We start from the raw sequence: 16,881 nt of genomic DNA, 5'->3' as shown, positions 1-16,881 counted from the left end.
AAATTTGTTGAAAACAACAACAGGGGCAGTTTTGGGACAAAAGTCTTTAACAATATAGGATTTTGTAATTGCCATTTAGGAATTCTATTGCTTTTATTTAAATAGTGGTGTCACACAGCTACAATTATACTTCTATTATTGCCAAAATAGTTGTCCTGTGAATTAAATACATTTTTATGATGGTGTGTGTGACAGACATTGAATAGTTACTGAATTTACACCAATGTGTGAAATTCATGAAAAAACTGAGGTGCATGGCATAAAGTTTGCTTTCATTGCCAGGACCCTGGGAGGGAGCCTGCCCCTTTAAAGGTCGGTGTTTAACCGTGATAGCACTGTATGTACAGTATATGTTGCACACTAACATGGGATGTGTTAATAGGATGCTCTGTCACTCACGCCTTGACAACATTAGATCTACCAGGACTGGCGACTTTTAGATTGGTCCAATTAAGCCTAGCAGGTGTGCACTAACTTGACAAAGACAAGGGACTGGGTCTGTCAGCAGTACCCTGGACAGCGCCGTGTGGCCCTTCTGACTAAAAAGCTTTGTTCTAGGGCCAGCGGGGGACCCAGAAAAGCCGAGCAAGGCTGCAGCCAGAGAAAAGGGGCTGACCAGATGGGTTAGCAGATGGACCAGTCGGCTGAGCTGCTGATCTGCTCCACAAAAAAATAACCAGGAGTCTGACCACACCCAGAGAAAGACAGTAAAGTTGTAGAGACAGAGGAGGGAGGGAAAAAACAATAGGACAGGCACGCACTAATATTCCTTTTATCATCAAGTTATTTTTTACCGTTATGCCTACAATGGCCAACAAGAGGCTTGGAGCTAATCTACAGTCACATCTGTGTCCCACAATGGGTTACAAAATACACATTTGAAAGCAAAAAAGAAACAAAAGATTTCTACTGATTAGTGGAGTAACCTTCACCTTCCTTCGTTGATGAGCTCAATGAAGGCCAGGCCCGCATTCTTCTGAATTGAGTTCTGCCATTCCTGAAATAAACACATGCACCGTTTATACCGTATCAAAAGCTTTTCAGTGTTTACAATCCAACAAGGTAAAGAAAGCTTTTATTACAAATATCATGTCGACAACACCCAAAGGAAAAACTTGCGCAACATGCGTGACTCTTTCTTTTCTTGGTGAAAAGCTCTGTAAACACAGAGATGTAATTGTGGGATGAAATCGTATCCTCTCACTTTAATGTAGCTATTTCCCCTGTCCCTTCCAGTGACAGATCACTGAACCCTGCAGTCAACTCCTGCAAGCGATCCCAGCCCTGGGCCACTTGCTGTCTCACAACCTGCTCTGGAAATGATTAAAAAGTTTGAACGAGCGTTTCACTGTGGGATGTACAGTTTTTCCTGTGCCCTCACTGAGGTGCAAATGGAAGGGGAAAAAAAGTCTGCAGTTCAAAAGAGGTGGAAAACTTGAAATATCAAAGGTTTTTATTTCAAAGGCTTCAGAATATGCAAATAAAGGCTGCATGCAGATGAAAGAATCATTTGAATGTGATCATTTAAAGTGCAGCACAATTAACTTCAATTCACAGTGAGTACAAAAGACCACATATTGTAATGCAGTGTTTGTCGCCTTTATGTCAAAGTCCTGACAGAGAAGCAGCAGTTATTGTGTACCAGAAAAACTGACACTGACATCATTACATATGGGCATGTGTTTTTGTACACTGCTGTTGTTTCTGACACATACTGGTTCATGCAAGAGCACAGTCTGACCCTGCAATGCTTTAAATCAGAGAGAGGGTGCTGACAAACGGCGGAGCATCTGGTCTCCAAATGGTCCCCGTGACCCCCTTTCTCTGCAACAGTATCTGCCTGGAATAAGCCGTTGTTGATTTGGACAGGGATCATGTACAGCCAGTCTTCCGTGGTTTCACTTGCACCGCGCTCACGTGACAAAAATAACTATAGAAATCGAGGCAGATGTGACATTGGGGCAGTGCCTGAGGAGTGGCAGCAGGTCGGTGGAGGTGTGGCAACAACAAGTCAAATTTGCCATCTTGTGTAAAGTCTGCGTGCTGACAGCTATGATAACATTTCACAGGCTCTGCTTTCTCTTGTCTGCATTTTTACTGGAGTGCACAACTCCCAGAGGAGTCTGCCTTTGATTGCAGATTTTTTTAAGTCCACTGCTGCCTACTTAAAAGGAATTAAGAGTGATGTGCAGCTGTTTAAAAAACTGATGTGACCCCTGCAGCCGATAATCAGTGGTGCACATCTCACATCAATGGAAGATATAAGGCATGTGTGATAGTTGTCCTGAGAATATTTTCAAGAATTTTCTCTATCAAATAGACCAATTTTAGCTTTAAGTAAGATTGGGATTGGCTTTCATTACTTTAAAAGCCTACACTTTGCAACTGTGTAAGTGGTGGAAGAACATCTGGTAAGAAGCAAAGACATGAAGAACACAGCTGCTGCAAGCTGGGAAGACCGTCAACATGGCGGCAATGATGTGGAAAAAGACCAGTTTTATTACCATTAATCTTATTAATCACCTGAAAATGTGTCGTTGAAACAATAAAGTCTTTGACGTGCACACATCTAGGCTCACTGCATCGTAGCCTTTGCTAACCTTAGGTCACATAACAAAAAGGCAACACCAAAAAAAACCCAGTTAATTCTTGCAAAGTTACTCAAGGTTTACATCAGGTTAACATGAGGCAATGACACATTCTTCCATTTATCTTAAAAAAAAAACAAAAAACAACTCCCAACTTTCATCTTTCTGAAATTCAGCAGGGCACTAAGTATTTGTGGTGTTTCAATCTGACCTGTCAGTGAGCAGGAGCCTTTGCTTTTATCTGCCCAGCTTTGCTCCGGTAGACTCTGCACATCTGGAGACCTTCCATCCACAAATTTCTGCGGCTCCATTATATAACCCCCCACCCCCCAAAAAAGTTACAAGAAACAGAGCTTCCTGACCTTTTCATTCATCTGCCCAGGCTGAGTGGAGAGACGCGCGGTGTCTCCAGCCAGCCACACGATGACTGCTGTGATTAGTATGCTTAAATATGAGATGGCAGATCATTACCACTAATTCCTTCATAAAACTGACAGGTCACAAAACAGAAAGGGTCTATAGGTCAGCTTAGTGCCATTTGTACTGTCTGAAAACCTTAATGTTGAAATATGTCAGTGATTCATCAACGATGGCGTTTTAGATGAGAAACCAAGCTTTAGAAAACTGAAAGCATGACGCCAATAGGCATCAGTTATTGATTAGATTGCTCCAAAGTTTAGACATTTTAAACTTGTAACTCAAAGAACATGCTTAAACTTTAATGTCCACTTAAAGGGAAAAGGCTACATCTTTTGGCTTAAAGTGGTATATGTGAAAGAAGGTGACAATCAATTATTCATCTGTGTGATTATTAAATAAATCATATTAGCTGGATGGTCAACAAGATTCATGGGTAAACTGTATCTGAAGGGTTGAGAGTATCAAGTATGAAGATCTAATTTCAAAGCCTTGTGTATGATTGATATCTCAGCCTAGCTTTAATCCTAGCAACCTCTAACAGCCCAAACCTCCGGAGCTACAGGAGGGATGGAAAACAACTTGATGCTCTTCGCAACCAGTCCCACAGCTGCAAAAACCAACTTTACACAGACGCTGTGTATTTTTTTTTTGTAAAACCATCATCATATAACAGAGACTGAGCTGCAGCAGGAAAATGTTTCTGCCAGCAGATACCAGAGAGAACATTAAGTGGCAGCCCAGCCCACATTGTCAAGGCTTCGGTCCCGCAGTCTGGATCCAGAAAGAGGCACCTGGTAATGGTTTCCTTATGGGCTCCTGACACAAGACTGATGAGCTGATGTTAAGGTATGGTGAATATCTCCTGTTCAGACTACTATCAGAGCTGTGACCTCATTTAAAACAAGGACCTAACGAGAGTCAATTATTCCTTGCCTGATTTACACGAGGTGGGGCTCGTTCGCTCAAAAGTGTGAAACGCCGAGTTTGAAAACAGAGTGAAAAGTGAGAGAAAATTTGTGTGAAGAGCAAGAGACACAAAATCTCACCTGAGAACAGAGCAGCATGACGAGCTCCACCACTGAGGTGCTTGACTTCATGCACACGAGACCTGTGGAGTCAAACCACACCAGTGTGTACACAGCTCCAATGTTAAAGCTTATGACACATTCCACACAGATGGTAGACTGCAGGACACAAGTGAAAACATTCAAGACTGACAATATCTAAACCCCCCAAATGCATTGATTTCCCCTTCATAAAACACAGGAAGAACAGATGCAGGAAGATTCACAGCTTTCCTCATCTCAAGAACGGTGCGAAGCACAAGTTGGGGGGGGGTGGGGGGTGAAAAGATAATTCGAGCAACCCATCCAACCCAATCCTACAGCTCACTCGTGCTTTCTGCACCTTCTGCCAAACATAAAATATTGCAGCCTGAACACTGAATAGATGGGTTAAAATAAAACCTCCAGTTTAATCATCCTAACATGACCATAAAATACCTACAGGTTGTTATATTTTACACGCTAATGTGTGATATTCCACACAGAGGAAGACACACAGGGATCTACATCCTTCTCCATTCGTGAGGGGAGAACGGTCGAGCCGGACTATTGTAAATACTCAGAGAGGATGTGACCCTGCTGTTGTACACAAAGTGCCACAGCTGACCTCTTGTTATAGCTGTGACATGCTGAGCCATAAGTCAGTCCAGCCTGACACAGAAGTCAGGTAGCCGACTGACCCTGGCCTTGCGCTGGTAGACAAACTAAATGCATTCTATTTAAACATGGCCTGCCAGTCCTTTCCAGTAAACAGGGCAGGGTTAAAGCACGGGTGAATGTGGCATTGTTGGGCAATGTGCCGGCAGCCTGGGCCGCTCAGGGGGCAGTGAGGAACAGGCGGCAGACATCACAACAGCAGCACTGTTCACACACAGACCGTAGCCACCGACTCCAAGTGTAAAGCTCAGGGTGCACTCAACATAATGACCACATGTCTGCAGAGGGGTGAAGGGACAGGGTGAAGCACAGGGGCACCGGGGGCACGACCCTGAACAATCTAGGGAGTGATGGATGGTTGGTAATTACTGGTAAATGGAGCGCCTTTGCACTAGAGCACAGTATTTCAACTGTGAGCCTGAAGAGTGCCAGAAGAGGAAGAGAGGCCAATGGAAAAACAATCAGATTAACACACACAAAATTAAATCTGCAATTATTTAAACCTGTATTGACCCTGTATAATAAAGCTTCTATAATCAATGTTAACGTTGAACGCACAGTACTTTTTTGGGAGCAGACAGTTAAACATAGCCGAGGCTGCCGATCTATCCCCTTGTTTGTGGGATTGGGCTTTCAGATCAGGTTCGTCAGCCTGGTCAGTCTGCTGACAGACTTTGAGTGAAGAGGTACCACACATATTCACACTTGTCAAGCCTTTGCTACCTGATTTTTCATTCTTTCCCTGAGCTTCTGCAGTAGCTAGAGCCACGTGTGCGTGACGCACCCGTCGGAATGTTTACACAGTCTATAGTTTCTGGTCTGACGGTTTATACGGTTAGACCCTGCAGATGAATAAACATGACATGACAAGCTTCAATTATTATAATCACATCCAAATTTTAAAACTGCAAATAATTAATTTCATGGCCGACTACTGAAGAAAGTCCAGACTGCAAGTCTGCTGTCCATGAAGGTCAGAAAGAGTTTTTACAAAACTTCCAGGAAATATGAAATCCAAAACAAACCCAAAAAACCCATCAAACATAAGAGATTTGAGATCGACATATTCCAAGTATACTGTAAAGGCAACAATTTCTTAATATCTGTACCTTCGATGAGCAGCTCCTGGCCATGGCTGCCCAGCAGGGTGCGAGACAGGAAGGGTGCAAAGTCTACAAAGGTCTCTCTTAGCAGGGGGGCCACCTTCTCCAAAGCTTGTTCCAGCTTTGTTGTAATACTGACAAAGCAAATAAAACCATAACGGAAAGAAGAAAATGAGACACTTGAAGTGAAACTGGAACAAATAAATACACTGCGTAAAGCAATTCATACCTGGTTCTAGTTAATCTAGAGGATACAAACAAAGGCAAAGAGCAGATGATATGTATGACAGCAAGGGCTACAGGAAATGTGAAGGTCTATCTTGATAAAAGCCACCGCTGACACATATTGACATATATTCCTCAGCAGCTGTTTGCATCCTTTGATGTGACAAGTTACCATGGTAGCAAATGGGATCACAGTTGTTGCACACACAAGTTCTTTCTACAGACTTGCTGCTCTGAGAAACTGTGGTGCCGACAGTGGAGCACTGGTACTCGACTGGAGGAGGAGGAGAGGATTGTTTTTGTAGCTAAGGAGCAGCAAGTGTGCTCCAGAGTGTTCTTTTAGTGTAATCTACCCTTCCACACTGGCAGTGGGATGACAGGCTCGTATGAAGCACAGACTGTATGTGATTTGGGAGGTACAGACACTGTCCTGCACCTCTGAAAGGCAGCTCAGGGAAGGAAGAATTTCTACTGTTACGTCATAGTCCAATAAGCTCATTCACGAAATTCAAAATCAGTAATTTCTATACCATTAACCAGAATTTAAAAACTGTCCTTTTATTTTAAAGTAAAACAAATGGCAAGATCTTTACAGGCTTTGCAGTCTCATAGTATGGCCACACTCTTCAGAGATACACCAAGTAACATGGGTATGCTGCCATGGCAACAAAATAGAATCTTTATTCCTCGAGCATAACAGGCTGAAATAAGAGAGAGAGGGAGAAGAGGTAAACTCTGTCAGTAGACAGTGGGAAAGCAAGACTAATGATCTCTGTCACAAACTATTAGCCCAACTGAGGAAGAGACTCAAGGTCACGGCGAAGATGTGCAAATGCACAAAACCTACATGAAGAATTAGGCCCAACGTTCCCCACAAAAACTGTTTCAGGAGCATTATTTTGCTTCACAATGTACAAAAACCAAAAATCAATCGGACCAAACTAAACGCAATGATGAAATTTATTTTTCTTTCATGAATAGACCATTAAAATTCCCTGAAGTGGGACAGCTGTACCTCATGCTTTCCTCTGTATCTTCAGGCATCGGGGCCACAGTCTGCACAGCTGGCAGGTTCTTGCTGGTGGCTCCGTTAACAAAATTTGATGAAGAGGTAGCAGAGTGGGCTGCATCAGGGGCTCCTGCAGGGGAAATAACATCTAATTAGGCCCACCTTTCCTCACAGATGATCAAATGAATTATATTCTTCACAATAAGAAAAAAGTAGAGCATTTTATTCAAAACCAACACAAAGAGAATAGCAGAGACAACTTGGATACCCAAAAACACAATGGAAATGGTAAATTTTACAGTTTAGAAGGTCAGCGGGGAGAGATTTTCCTATTTTCCACATATTTTTAACTAAATGCAGCAGCTGTTAACTGTTCTTGATGACAACGATATTTTAAAGGATGAGACAAAAAGAACCTTAAAACGAGCTCAATGCAGCAGTGGGGAGGCAGGCCCAATGTGGGTGGGAGCACTTAAATTTAACGAGACAAAAATGTACATCACACAGAAAAGTCACATGTTTGGATTGTTATCACTACTGTTACGGTAGCTCAAGGCACGAAGCAGGTCAGAGATCAGAAAGAAATCATATAGAATGCTGTCCGTCATGACTGGCGGTGATAGTAATATCAATGGGGCCATCTAGTGGCAAGAATGGGGCTCTGCACAGGTCCAATAATCATAAGGGGGCTTTGTTTCCATTTTTGGAATAGAGACAAAGAAGGGCAAAACATTATCTGACTCTTTAAATGTAAAAATAATTACATACACTGGCATTATGATTGTAATTGTAATGTCTATCTATGCCTATCGACTGTAGGCACTGACCTGCAACACTTACCCGTAGTATTGATCATGGTTTTTGGGGTTGCAGAGGCAGCGGCAAAGATGTTTGGGATGCTGCCAGCTGTCAGGCCAACCGAGGTGTTGCTGTTCCCCACTGTGCTCACTGACAGGCTGCCGGGGGAGGCTTTCTTTATCGGCACCACCACACTCCTGCAGAGAAACCATCATAATATCCTTGGATTTGCATCCACATAGCAAACAGTAGATATATTATAGAAAGAAAAAAAATTGCAGATGGAGTCAAATGAAAAGAAATGTGAGGAGTACAGTGAGATAATGCAAAGAAAAAATATTACTTGACTTGGCCACAGTTCAGAAATACTGTGAGACTCCAAACAAAACCAGTCCAAACAGGAAGATTAAATTAGGGAGCCACATCGTGTGTTAGTCATGATGCTTTTCATAATAAAACTGAATTTGACAAAAGCCAGAATCCAGCAGAGGTTAGTCAGAGCTCTACCTTTAGAACAACAACGTTTTTCTTTGGGATTTGTGTCAACTGTCCTCGACAGTTCTTTTTCTCTTAAATAAACAAAGGCCATAATGGAAACATTTCAATTTATTCGTGTTTTATAAATAGAAAAAAAAAAAAGATTCCGTAAATGCATGAATTATCCGTCCTACTCTAGGAGGTTCATGTTCATATATTAAAGCATTTAAAAAAGGAATATATAATACATATTCAGTCCGTCCTAATTTATTCTGAATATTTTTTACTTATAAATGGAATTACTGGAGTGCCCCTAAATTTGCTATACAAAACATCACTTGGTGTTTTCAAAAAGGGACATGTTCATGAATTAATCATGGGGAAGGAAAGCTTGTCATGACAGGAGATAGAAGATACACTTCTGACCTCAGAGGATCCCCCTAACCCTCGACACATTTGTTCTCATGTGACCTGATTGGTCAAGGAATAAAGAGGATGTCGCGAACCTGGGTCTGCAAGAGCTCCTTGTTAGGAGACAGAAGGAAAGTCTGTCCTTATCAGGTCTACAGTTGGCCTTGAGGTTGGCGAGGCAGCCAGATAATGTCTTTTCCAGCCTCGAACAGTAACTCCAGGGGACACAGGCCAGGTCTTCACTCTGTCACAAGCTAAGCCTTCTGTCATCTGAAGCAAATCCCCAGAAATCCTAGCCTCACAAAACAACACAGACTTTGACCCGTTTGTTTTGCCATTATGCTCACACTCCATCATACAGATGAAGTAAAACATCCTGGGATCTGTGGGACATAAACCATGGCTCGGAAGCATGGGGGTGTTCCACCTTAACCCTAATTTCTCAGGTTTCTCTGTCTCCTGGTGAGAATTATGAAGCACAAATGTCTTTAAATCCTCAATGTTTGTAGTTTAATAGGCAAAGAGTAATAATTCTGCAAAAATCTAGCAATACCACACAAAAACCTGGCCCTCATCTGATCTTGTTTCCATGTTTGTGCCCCTGTAGAAGCCTCTGAGCCTGTATAGACAGTGCTGCAGCACCATTACAATCTATCTACAGGATGTTGATAAAACATGAACCTCTTTTTAATGAATAATTCATTTACAGAGCGCTCATGAATCATGTATAGATTATCTAGCACATACTTTATTAATAGGATTGTCTTAATTGAGTTGTGGAAAATATAGCAGGGATTAATCTTAGAATGAATATTAATGAGGTTGTGGCTTCGGAAGCACCCTAGCATAAAACCAAAGAGATTTCCTTTATAAACCCGACAAATGGAATCTAATCCGGTAGTGATTTAATTGGGAATGCAGTGCTCATATCCAGGCGCACACGGTGGTGAAACATTTGACGTTTTTATGTTTTATAATCTTTAGTAAATTTGGGGGACGGAAGGAAGTTGAGACTTAAGTGTAAACTCAGGTCTCCCCACTGGTGGAGAGGGCCACTTTACTGACTGCTCCCGCACGGCCTGCTTCAATCCATTGTTTCTCTCTTTTCCTTTTTTTTTGATGTTGTCACTCCTAATCTATCGCTGCCATGACAGACAAATGAAAGGCTTTTCCACGTCTGGCAGCTCATTTCACTGGCAGGTGGCAAACAATTAGACACAGAAAATGGAGGCTGACAGAGGAGTGACGCGAAAAGAGCAGGACTAAGTTGTATATGTGATTGTGGGGGGTGTGTGTGAAAGCATTTCAAAAATAATACACTTTACTGTGGCGACTCATTTCAGCCTGCCAGGTCCTATTATGGGTTTGAGCGGTGAGGGTGACAGGGCTGGGTGTGCTGGGGCGCGAGGCCGCTTCTGTTTAATCTGTCATCAACACCCTGGAGACCCCCACCCACTCAGCTGCCCTCTCCCTGCACACTCCTCCATCTTCCTCACTATTCATGGACGTACATCAGTCCAGCTCAACAGCAGCAGAACGAATAGAAGGAAATGAGGGGACCATTGAATCTCCTGATCCAAAAACTGGTGCAAATCAAAGAGGTCCGGAAAGGAAGTTTATGCCAGCATTTTTTTTTTTTTAAACTTCACCAAACACAGAGATTAAAAATGAGGAGGGATCTGAGGCTGGAAATCCCTGAAGGCACAGGTTTGTAAACTCTCAAATCCAGATAGATTACTGTGTAGTTTTATCTAATCCAGGAATGTAAATAAGGCACAGCAGTGCCACCATGCTTCAGAGAACTTTTCAAACACTGGGACTTTTTTTTTTTTCCTGCCTTCGGATATGAGAAGTTTACAACTGACAAGTGAATAATGTGTTGCACGTTGCTAAGAAACCATTACTGGTATCCTGGATAACCAAGGTAAACCTTGGGATTAACAGAAATACATTATAGAGGCCTGATTGATGGGGCACAGAAAGTGAAGATGAAGACAAATGATCCTTAAAAACACTACAGGTCTCGAGATCCAGGTTCCTAAACAGGTGGAGAAATTAGAATGAATCAAGACTGAGATGATTGCAATCCAATCTCCTGTATTACACTGTCCTCTGGTGACTGAAATTGAATATAAAAGCCCAACTTCTTGAACTCAGAATGCCCCAGCGTTCACCTTCGATGCTTCACTGGTTCCCATCCAGCAGAGAAACAACAAAGAAGAACAGACGGGTCCGTCTCACCTGTCAAAGGAGTGAAACTGCACCGGCAGCACGCGGTGGGCTTGGACCTTGGCAGCAGGATCTGGGTGAGACTCGGGCTCCAGCTCCAGGCCCTCCACTGGAGATGCCACCAAACTTTTCAGGATCTCCTTGACATTGATGCCCCTTTTGGTCTGGCTCATACTGATGTCAGGGGAGGATTTCAGCTGCTCCGCGCTGGGACACTCAGAGAGAATCTCCGTGGAATCCTTCACCTCAGACGATAGTGCAAGTATGAGCTCATTCGTGGTATCTGCCCCCCCCATGCTGTGATCTAAGTCGGACCCGTTTAGAACATTGGATCCTTGCTCCTCTCCAGTTCCCGAGTTTGATGTCGGGTTTAGCCCATTATCAAACAGTGTTATGGTTTCTGCAAAACAAACACAGACACACACACACCTATAATTATCATGCAAGTCCATAAGCTGGAATTTCGACATTCATTTTACTTCCAGCAAACAAAACAGCAACATTCTGAAAGGGGATGAGATGTTTTCACCGTTTCAGAATTTTCTTCCGCATTTGTCACAAGGTGAAGATCACTGGCGAATGATTTCACCATCTTGTGCTAAACTGAGCTGCACTGTCTCATACGGAGTAAAATCTGCCTCTTTCATAACAAATATGCATACTGCCTCAGCATGAAATTATTCGCTTGACCCCCCCCAAAAAACGCTGAGAGCAAGTGTTCTTTTGTTCGGTAGTCTGGTTATTTTATCCTGATGCGATGGTTACCTGCATGTAGAGTGGCCATATTAATATTTATCACATGCCCCCCAAACAAGGTCAGCAAAGCCTGATGTTGCCAGGCAGTCCTCTGGCTTCCTGAACCATCAGGCGATTGTCTGCCACATCCCGTTTGAAAAATTCCCCTATTTTCCAGTGAAATTTATGAAACAGCAGTGTGCCTTTTTTCTGCAGCAGCCCTCTATGATCCCATTCTCCTCTGGTGGATTGCTTGCCTAATGGACACTGACAGATGATGCTGAAAATAGCAGGTCTGGCTCCACTGCGCCAAACAGCCATAGAGGTTGGTCAATGCTGCCGCTTTCTGATGCCTCATTCTGTGTGATCCGAGCTCTTTAATATTGTGCTTTCATACCTCGATACCTCACCTATTTCAGTATCTTTTCTGCACCTCTCCTTTTGTCTGAATAGAAGTTGATGAATGTTCTCTCATGCATCTCACAAAGGCTTCCGACTGCACAAAGGCTGTGCGGCAGAGTGCTATAAGAATACCGATTTCCTTTGATGTGCTTTAACATACTGTACCATTGATGACTTGCATTTAATTAAGACAAAGGCTTTTAATGTTCATAGCAGCGACCACATACCCAGTCGTCAATTGCTTCCACGCTTATTTTTTTGCAGTGCAAATTGCAGAGCTGATGAATAACACATATGTAATCAGTGCAGTGCATGCAGGGAAGCCCTGTAATTATTCTGAATTAAATCTGAGTGAAAGCAGGTAGCAGAAAGGACAAACAGCACATAAATGTCTGACAAATGCATTTATGATTAGCTAGAAAGAACAATGGAAATTTAATACAGAGTCTAGTTGTCAACACCTTTGCTGGTTGGTGAGCTGATCTCTTGATGCCTGCTGTGTTCTGACTGGCTGGTTTTTCTGTCGCTCTCCCGTTGGGGCTCCAGGATGTCCCGGTACTTGGAGACCATCAGGACAGAGATGAAGTACACCACAGCTAATGCTAGAAACTGAGCCTGCTTACTGTCATCCTGTGGGAAAGGGGTCACAATACAGTAACACACCAGCCATTCACGTGGCGTGATAAGAATTCAGATATTTTTAAACATTATTCTAATCCTGGTTTAACATTTGTGTTAAAATGAGCAGTCTGGGTGTTTCATCTGTGAATTGAAAGATGTCTCAGATAATCTCTGAATCTTCCACACAGTCACATAACGCATGTAGACCTACACCCACCACATCACGGAAAACCACAGCTCGAAGACGATTAATGTCCTCATCCTGTAGCAGGCGATCAGGGTCTTTGATGGGGGACATGTTGCTGGGGACAGCAGCTTCTATGCTACTCTATATCAGAGAAGAGAGGATGACATTGAGTGTGCTCAGCTGAAACCCATAGTAAAATCATTTATGGTATCAAAGTGACTAGCAAACACGCACAGACCGACTGTAGCATAAAAAGACAAATGTAATAGCTTAGATGAATAATCAACTGGAACAGTAGATCTCACATGTTCCATTATTTGCACTGATGCACAGTGAACACAGAATTTATTTAGATGGACTATGAGGTAACGTTAAAGTTGATTCATCATTTCATACCTTGCTGGAATTCACTGCGCCGAGCATGATTTCCTGTGTCTTGTGGTTGTTGAGAATGAATGACTTCTTTCCTTCATTTCTGTATCTCTGCCTGCACTCCAGACAGTTCTTAACAGCCACACAACAGACTACAAACAAAACAAAAACACATCAGAAAGACCGTAGTTTTAGAGATGATTGAAAATACCTGCTGCTGTACAATGTCTGAGTGTAATTGATAATCTCTGATTACCATTTACTTTTTCTTGTGGTGGAATATGGTCTACGACAGAAAACAATTGTGAGCTCACCAAGTCTGAGGCACTGACGCATCAGGCCACCTGAGGACATGTTCTTCTCTGCTTCAATCTCAGCAAAGTTTAGGGAGCTTGAGAAGACCAAGACATCTACAAGAACCATGAGACGGGAGAGGAAATTGATGGCTGTTCTTGAAGACATGCCCTGTGTTGCTTCCATGCTGTCCAACTCCATCTGGATGGATTAAAAAAAAATAAAAATCATTAGTTAATAAAAATATAATACTAAAACCAAACATAGACTTTTTTGAATGGTAAAATGTTTAAATAAAGCAATGTAAACACTCAATTATCCTTATTCAATAGTAGAGAACTTCGACAGCAGTTCGTATAATTAGCCACTAGATGGCAGTATTCTCTCACAGAAAGGAGTGCACTTACAGGTGAGGTGGCCGCTGATAGAAGAGGCAAGATCCCCCCACAGGCTATAATAATGTTGTCGACCATTTGGGAGATGAGGTGTATAGTATTATGGACAAAAATAATGTTCTCGTTGCTATTGACAAAGTCCATGGTGGTTTTGGATGAGTGGCTGCAGAAGGTGAAGGAAATCATTAAATTGTTACTTTTTTCCAAGTGAAGAGGTGCTTAAAAAAACTTGCATATCTAATAATGAATAATTAATGTACTGTTACATAAACACACACGTGCCAGCTCTTTCATCTTTTGTAATATACAGAAATCACTTCACACACCTCCTCCAGACATGGATGTCCCCCTCCAGTGCAAATAGCAGGTCAGTGAGTAATCTCTGGTGCACGACTGACCATTTGAACTCAGGTATACGGAACATTGTGGTGCGTGGGCCAGGGCTGAACTGATGCCTCTGTTCCTCCATCATGGGCACCCCCCTGAAACCCAGGTCCACTCGTACATCTCCATCTGTCTGAGTGCCAAGGCAGCCATGTAGACTCTAGGAGGAGACCAATTAATCATTATATAGTGGCATCGTGAGACACTTCAGACTAGTTGCTAATCATATTCAACATTTGAGATTGATGGTCTCTGCCTTGATGGGATTTAATGCGACCATCATATTGTACACTGGGAATGATAAATGAGCAACAAAGAAACTCTTCCATCCACCACCTTCTTAGGTGAGGAGAAGTTAATGCAATTCTAAATATGAGATAAATGAGCCAACTGGGTCCTGCAAGGATGTTTAAAACAGCAGCCGTTAACTGGAACACGAGCAATTATAGCAGCAGAGAACTGTTCGAAAATAAACCCCACCGCCCACCAAATCTCCACCAGTGACCCAGTCTCTGCAGAAGAGCATGGTATTCGGGATAAGGGCAGACGTAAATAACTCCCAGGAAATGCTGCCGAATAACCTTGTGTTTATGTCAGTCTTCCAACCTACTGTCCTTGTCTGAGAAACTGCCTGACCTGCAGGAGGCCGCCATCACCTCTGAGGGTGTGGGGGAATTAATTGTTCCAGTAGTACACAATGATTCAGTGAATACATACAAATACATATGACACCTCAAAAGAAACTATTACCGAGATGTGAGGATCTCTAATTTTGTCCAATTTGTTCCTTACAGTTTATGTATAATAAGCTGCTTCTATAAAAAGATTACAAATTTGTTTTTCTCTTCCCATCAGGGAAAATGCCTGATCAATTTTTGGGTGAAAGGTGCCACAGTAAAGCAGAATGGAACAAAAACACCATTGTGTTTTTCACATCTGGGGCCTCTTTCTTATTCATTTTGCTGTCATGCTGGATAAAAATCACAGGATTAGGTGAATACATCACACTTAAATTCAGTTGCTGCAGCGTGACAGATGAACAGCATTTATCTGAGAAATCGATATAATTGAACATTAGAACTGAGCTGCAGACCAACCTGTGTGGAGGATGTTTGGATCTTTTTCTCCTTTTCTTGGCCATCACTCGGCCTCTCCGTGTCAGAGCTGAAGTTTATCGTTTTTGCTGGGGCATCTTCTCTGGATGCAGCTTTACCGTCAGGATCTTTGGGTGTTTTAAGCGGGACTTCAGCAGATCTGGCACCCTGTGACGATGGCTGTGGTTCAGACTCTTCCTTTTCCAAAATACTGGGTAGGGAACCAAAGTCAGACCCTCTCATACAGACAAGACGGCCCAGTTCCTCACTGGTGTTCATATGGACTGGACGCTCCGGGTGGGGCGTGACCAGTGGCTTAGCTGGACTGAGTCCTGACAGCAGCTTCTCTTCCATTCTGGCTGTTACCTTTCCAAACAGGAAGTCATTGCCATTCCCGATGGGCTCCTTTTCATCATCCAGTCCGATGAGTGGGCATGAATTTTGATCCTCTAACACTCCGCTAACATTACTGTTCAGTTTTTCCACAGCAGCACAATAAACATTATCTAAAAGGGAGCCCATCCCCACCAGTGCTCCGTTCTGAGACACTCCCAGCGATTCAGACTCCAGATCATTAAGTTTAACTTCTGTGGCCTCCACCTTTTCTGCCTTGATGTCCACAAGAAGATCACCAACATCGACCATGACCTCATCTGCCATCTCTGTGCCTTTGAGATGTTCTTCACACCTCTTCCTCTCTGCCAACAGGTTGTCTGCGCTCTCGTACTCCTCGCTCTCTGGTGTCTGGGAGTTATCATCTGGTTCTCTGAGCTCAACACTGCCCTTGATGCCCGAGGGCTGTGCGGACAAACCAGAAATGGTGCTGACGAAACCCTTCTTCCCTTTCTTAATGTTCTCCTCCTCCTGACGCTGATACTCTTCATACATCTGTGCCAAATACTCCTTATGTGCCTCATATGTCACCTATGAAAACCATTAAAACATTTTAGACAGGTCCAGCTCCAACAGTTAAAGCTGCCCTTGAACAGCAGGGGTCAGGCTTTCATTTCGGTTGCATTAAACGGTCCTTACCTTTGAGTGGGCTATGGAGAGCGTGTCCACCCACACGCGCCAGCCTCCCCACTCGTGCTTTATTGCGTGGTAGAGGAGAATGCGAAAAATGTTGTACACCATCTCAGTGATCTTCTGCTCGTCGGGGTTTTTGGGGTTTAAATAGCTAAGAGAGAGCATCCAGTCCTGCCATACTGAGCACTGAAGCAGGCACCTTTAAAAAAGACAATAAAACAATCCTCACAGAGGTTCCCCGAGAAGTTCCTTTGGTTTTCATTTCAATCAGGATGACAATTGTTTTAAGACAGTTCCATTTGGATCTTGTCTTGTCTCAGAGGAACCAGGCTCTGCCTGACACTGTTCCCAAGTTATCAAGCAAAGCGACAGTCGAGAAAAAAACAAATT

General features: G+C 43.0%; 1 protein-coding gene across 6 annotated transcripts in view; it reads right to left on the bottom strand.

The window, feature by feature from the left end:
- Positions 1 to 16,881, bottom strand: part of nbeab (neurobeachin b) — a 116,871-nt gene that overhangs the window by 64,314 nt on the left and 35,676 nt on the right. For all 6 annotated transcript variants that reach the window (XM_011608593.2, XM_029844292.1, XM_029844293.1 and 3 more), the window contains exons 23-36: positions 16,498 to 16,690; positions 15,469 to 16,389; positions 14,314 to 14,531; positions 14,000 to 14,150; positions 13,613 to 13,793; positions 13,323 to 13,450; positions 12,957 to 13,067; positions 12,580 to 12,748; positions 10,994 to 11,381; positions 7,907 to 8,061; positions 7,073 to 7,196; positions 5,839 to 5,966; positions 4,055 to 4,116; positions 933 to 997 (exon numbers count right to left, since the gene is read on the bottom strand). In XM_011608593.2, the coding sequence (XP_011606895.2) occupies positions 933 to 997; positions 4,055 to 4,116; positions 5,839 to 5,966; positions 7,073 to 7,196; positions 7,907 to 8,061; positions 10,994 to 11,381; positions 12,580 to 12,748; positions 12,957 to 13,067; positions 13,323 to 13,450; positions 13,613 to 13,793; positions 14,000 to 14,150; positions 14,314 to 14,531; positions 15,469 to 16,389; positions 16,498 to 16,690 (2,994 nt within the window). The remainder of the gene's footprint in view (positions 1 to 932; positions 998 to 4,054; positions 4,117 to 5,838; positions 5,967 to 7,072; positions 7,197 to 7,906; positions 8,062 to 10,993; positions 11,382 to 12,579; positions 12,749 to 12,956; positions 13,068 to 13,322; positions 13,451 to 13,612; positions 13,794 to 13,999; positions 14,151 to 14,313; positions 14,532 to 15,468; positions 16,390 to 16,497; positions 16,691 to 16,881) is intronic.

The sequence above is a fragment of the Takifugu rubripes genome, chromosome 11, assembly GCF_901000725.2.
Source record: "Takifugu rubripes chromosome 11, fTakRub1.2, whole genome shotgun sequence".
NCBI classification, from domain to species: Eukaryota; Metazoa; Chordata; class Actinopteri; order Tetraodontiformes; family Tetraodontidae; genus Takifugu; species Takifugu rubripes.
Note: the sequence above shows the minus strand (reverse complement) of the source record. Positions and strands in the feature narration are given on the sequence as shown.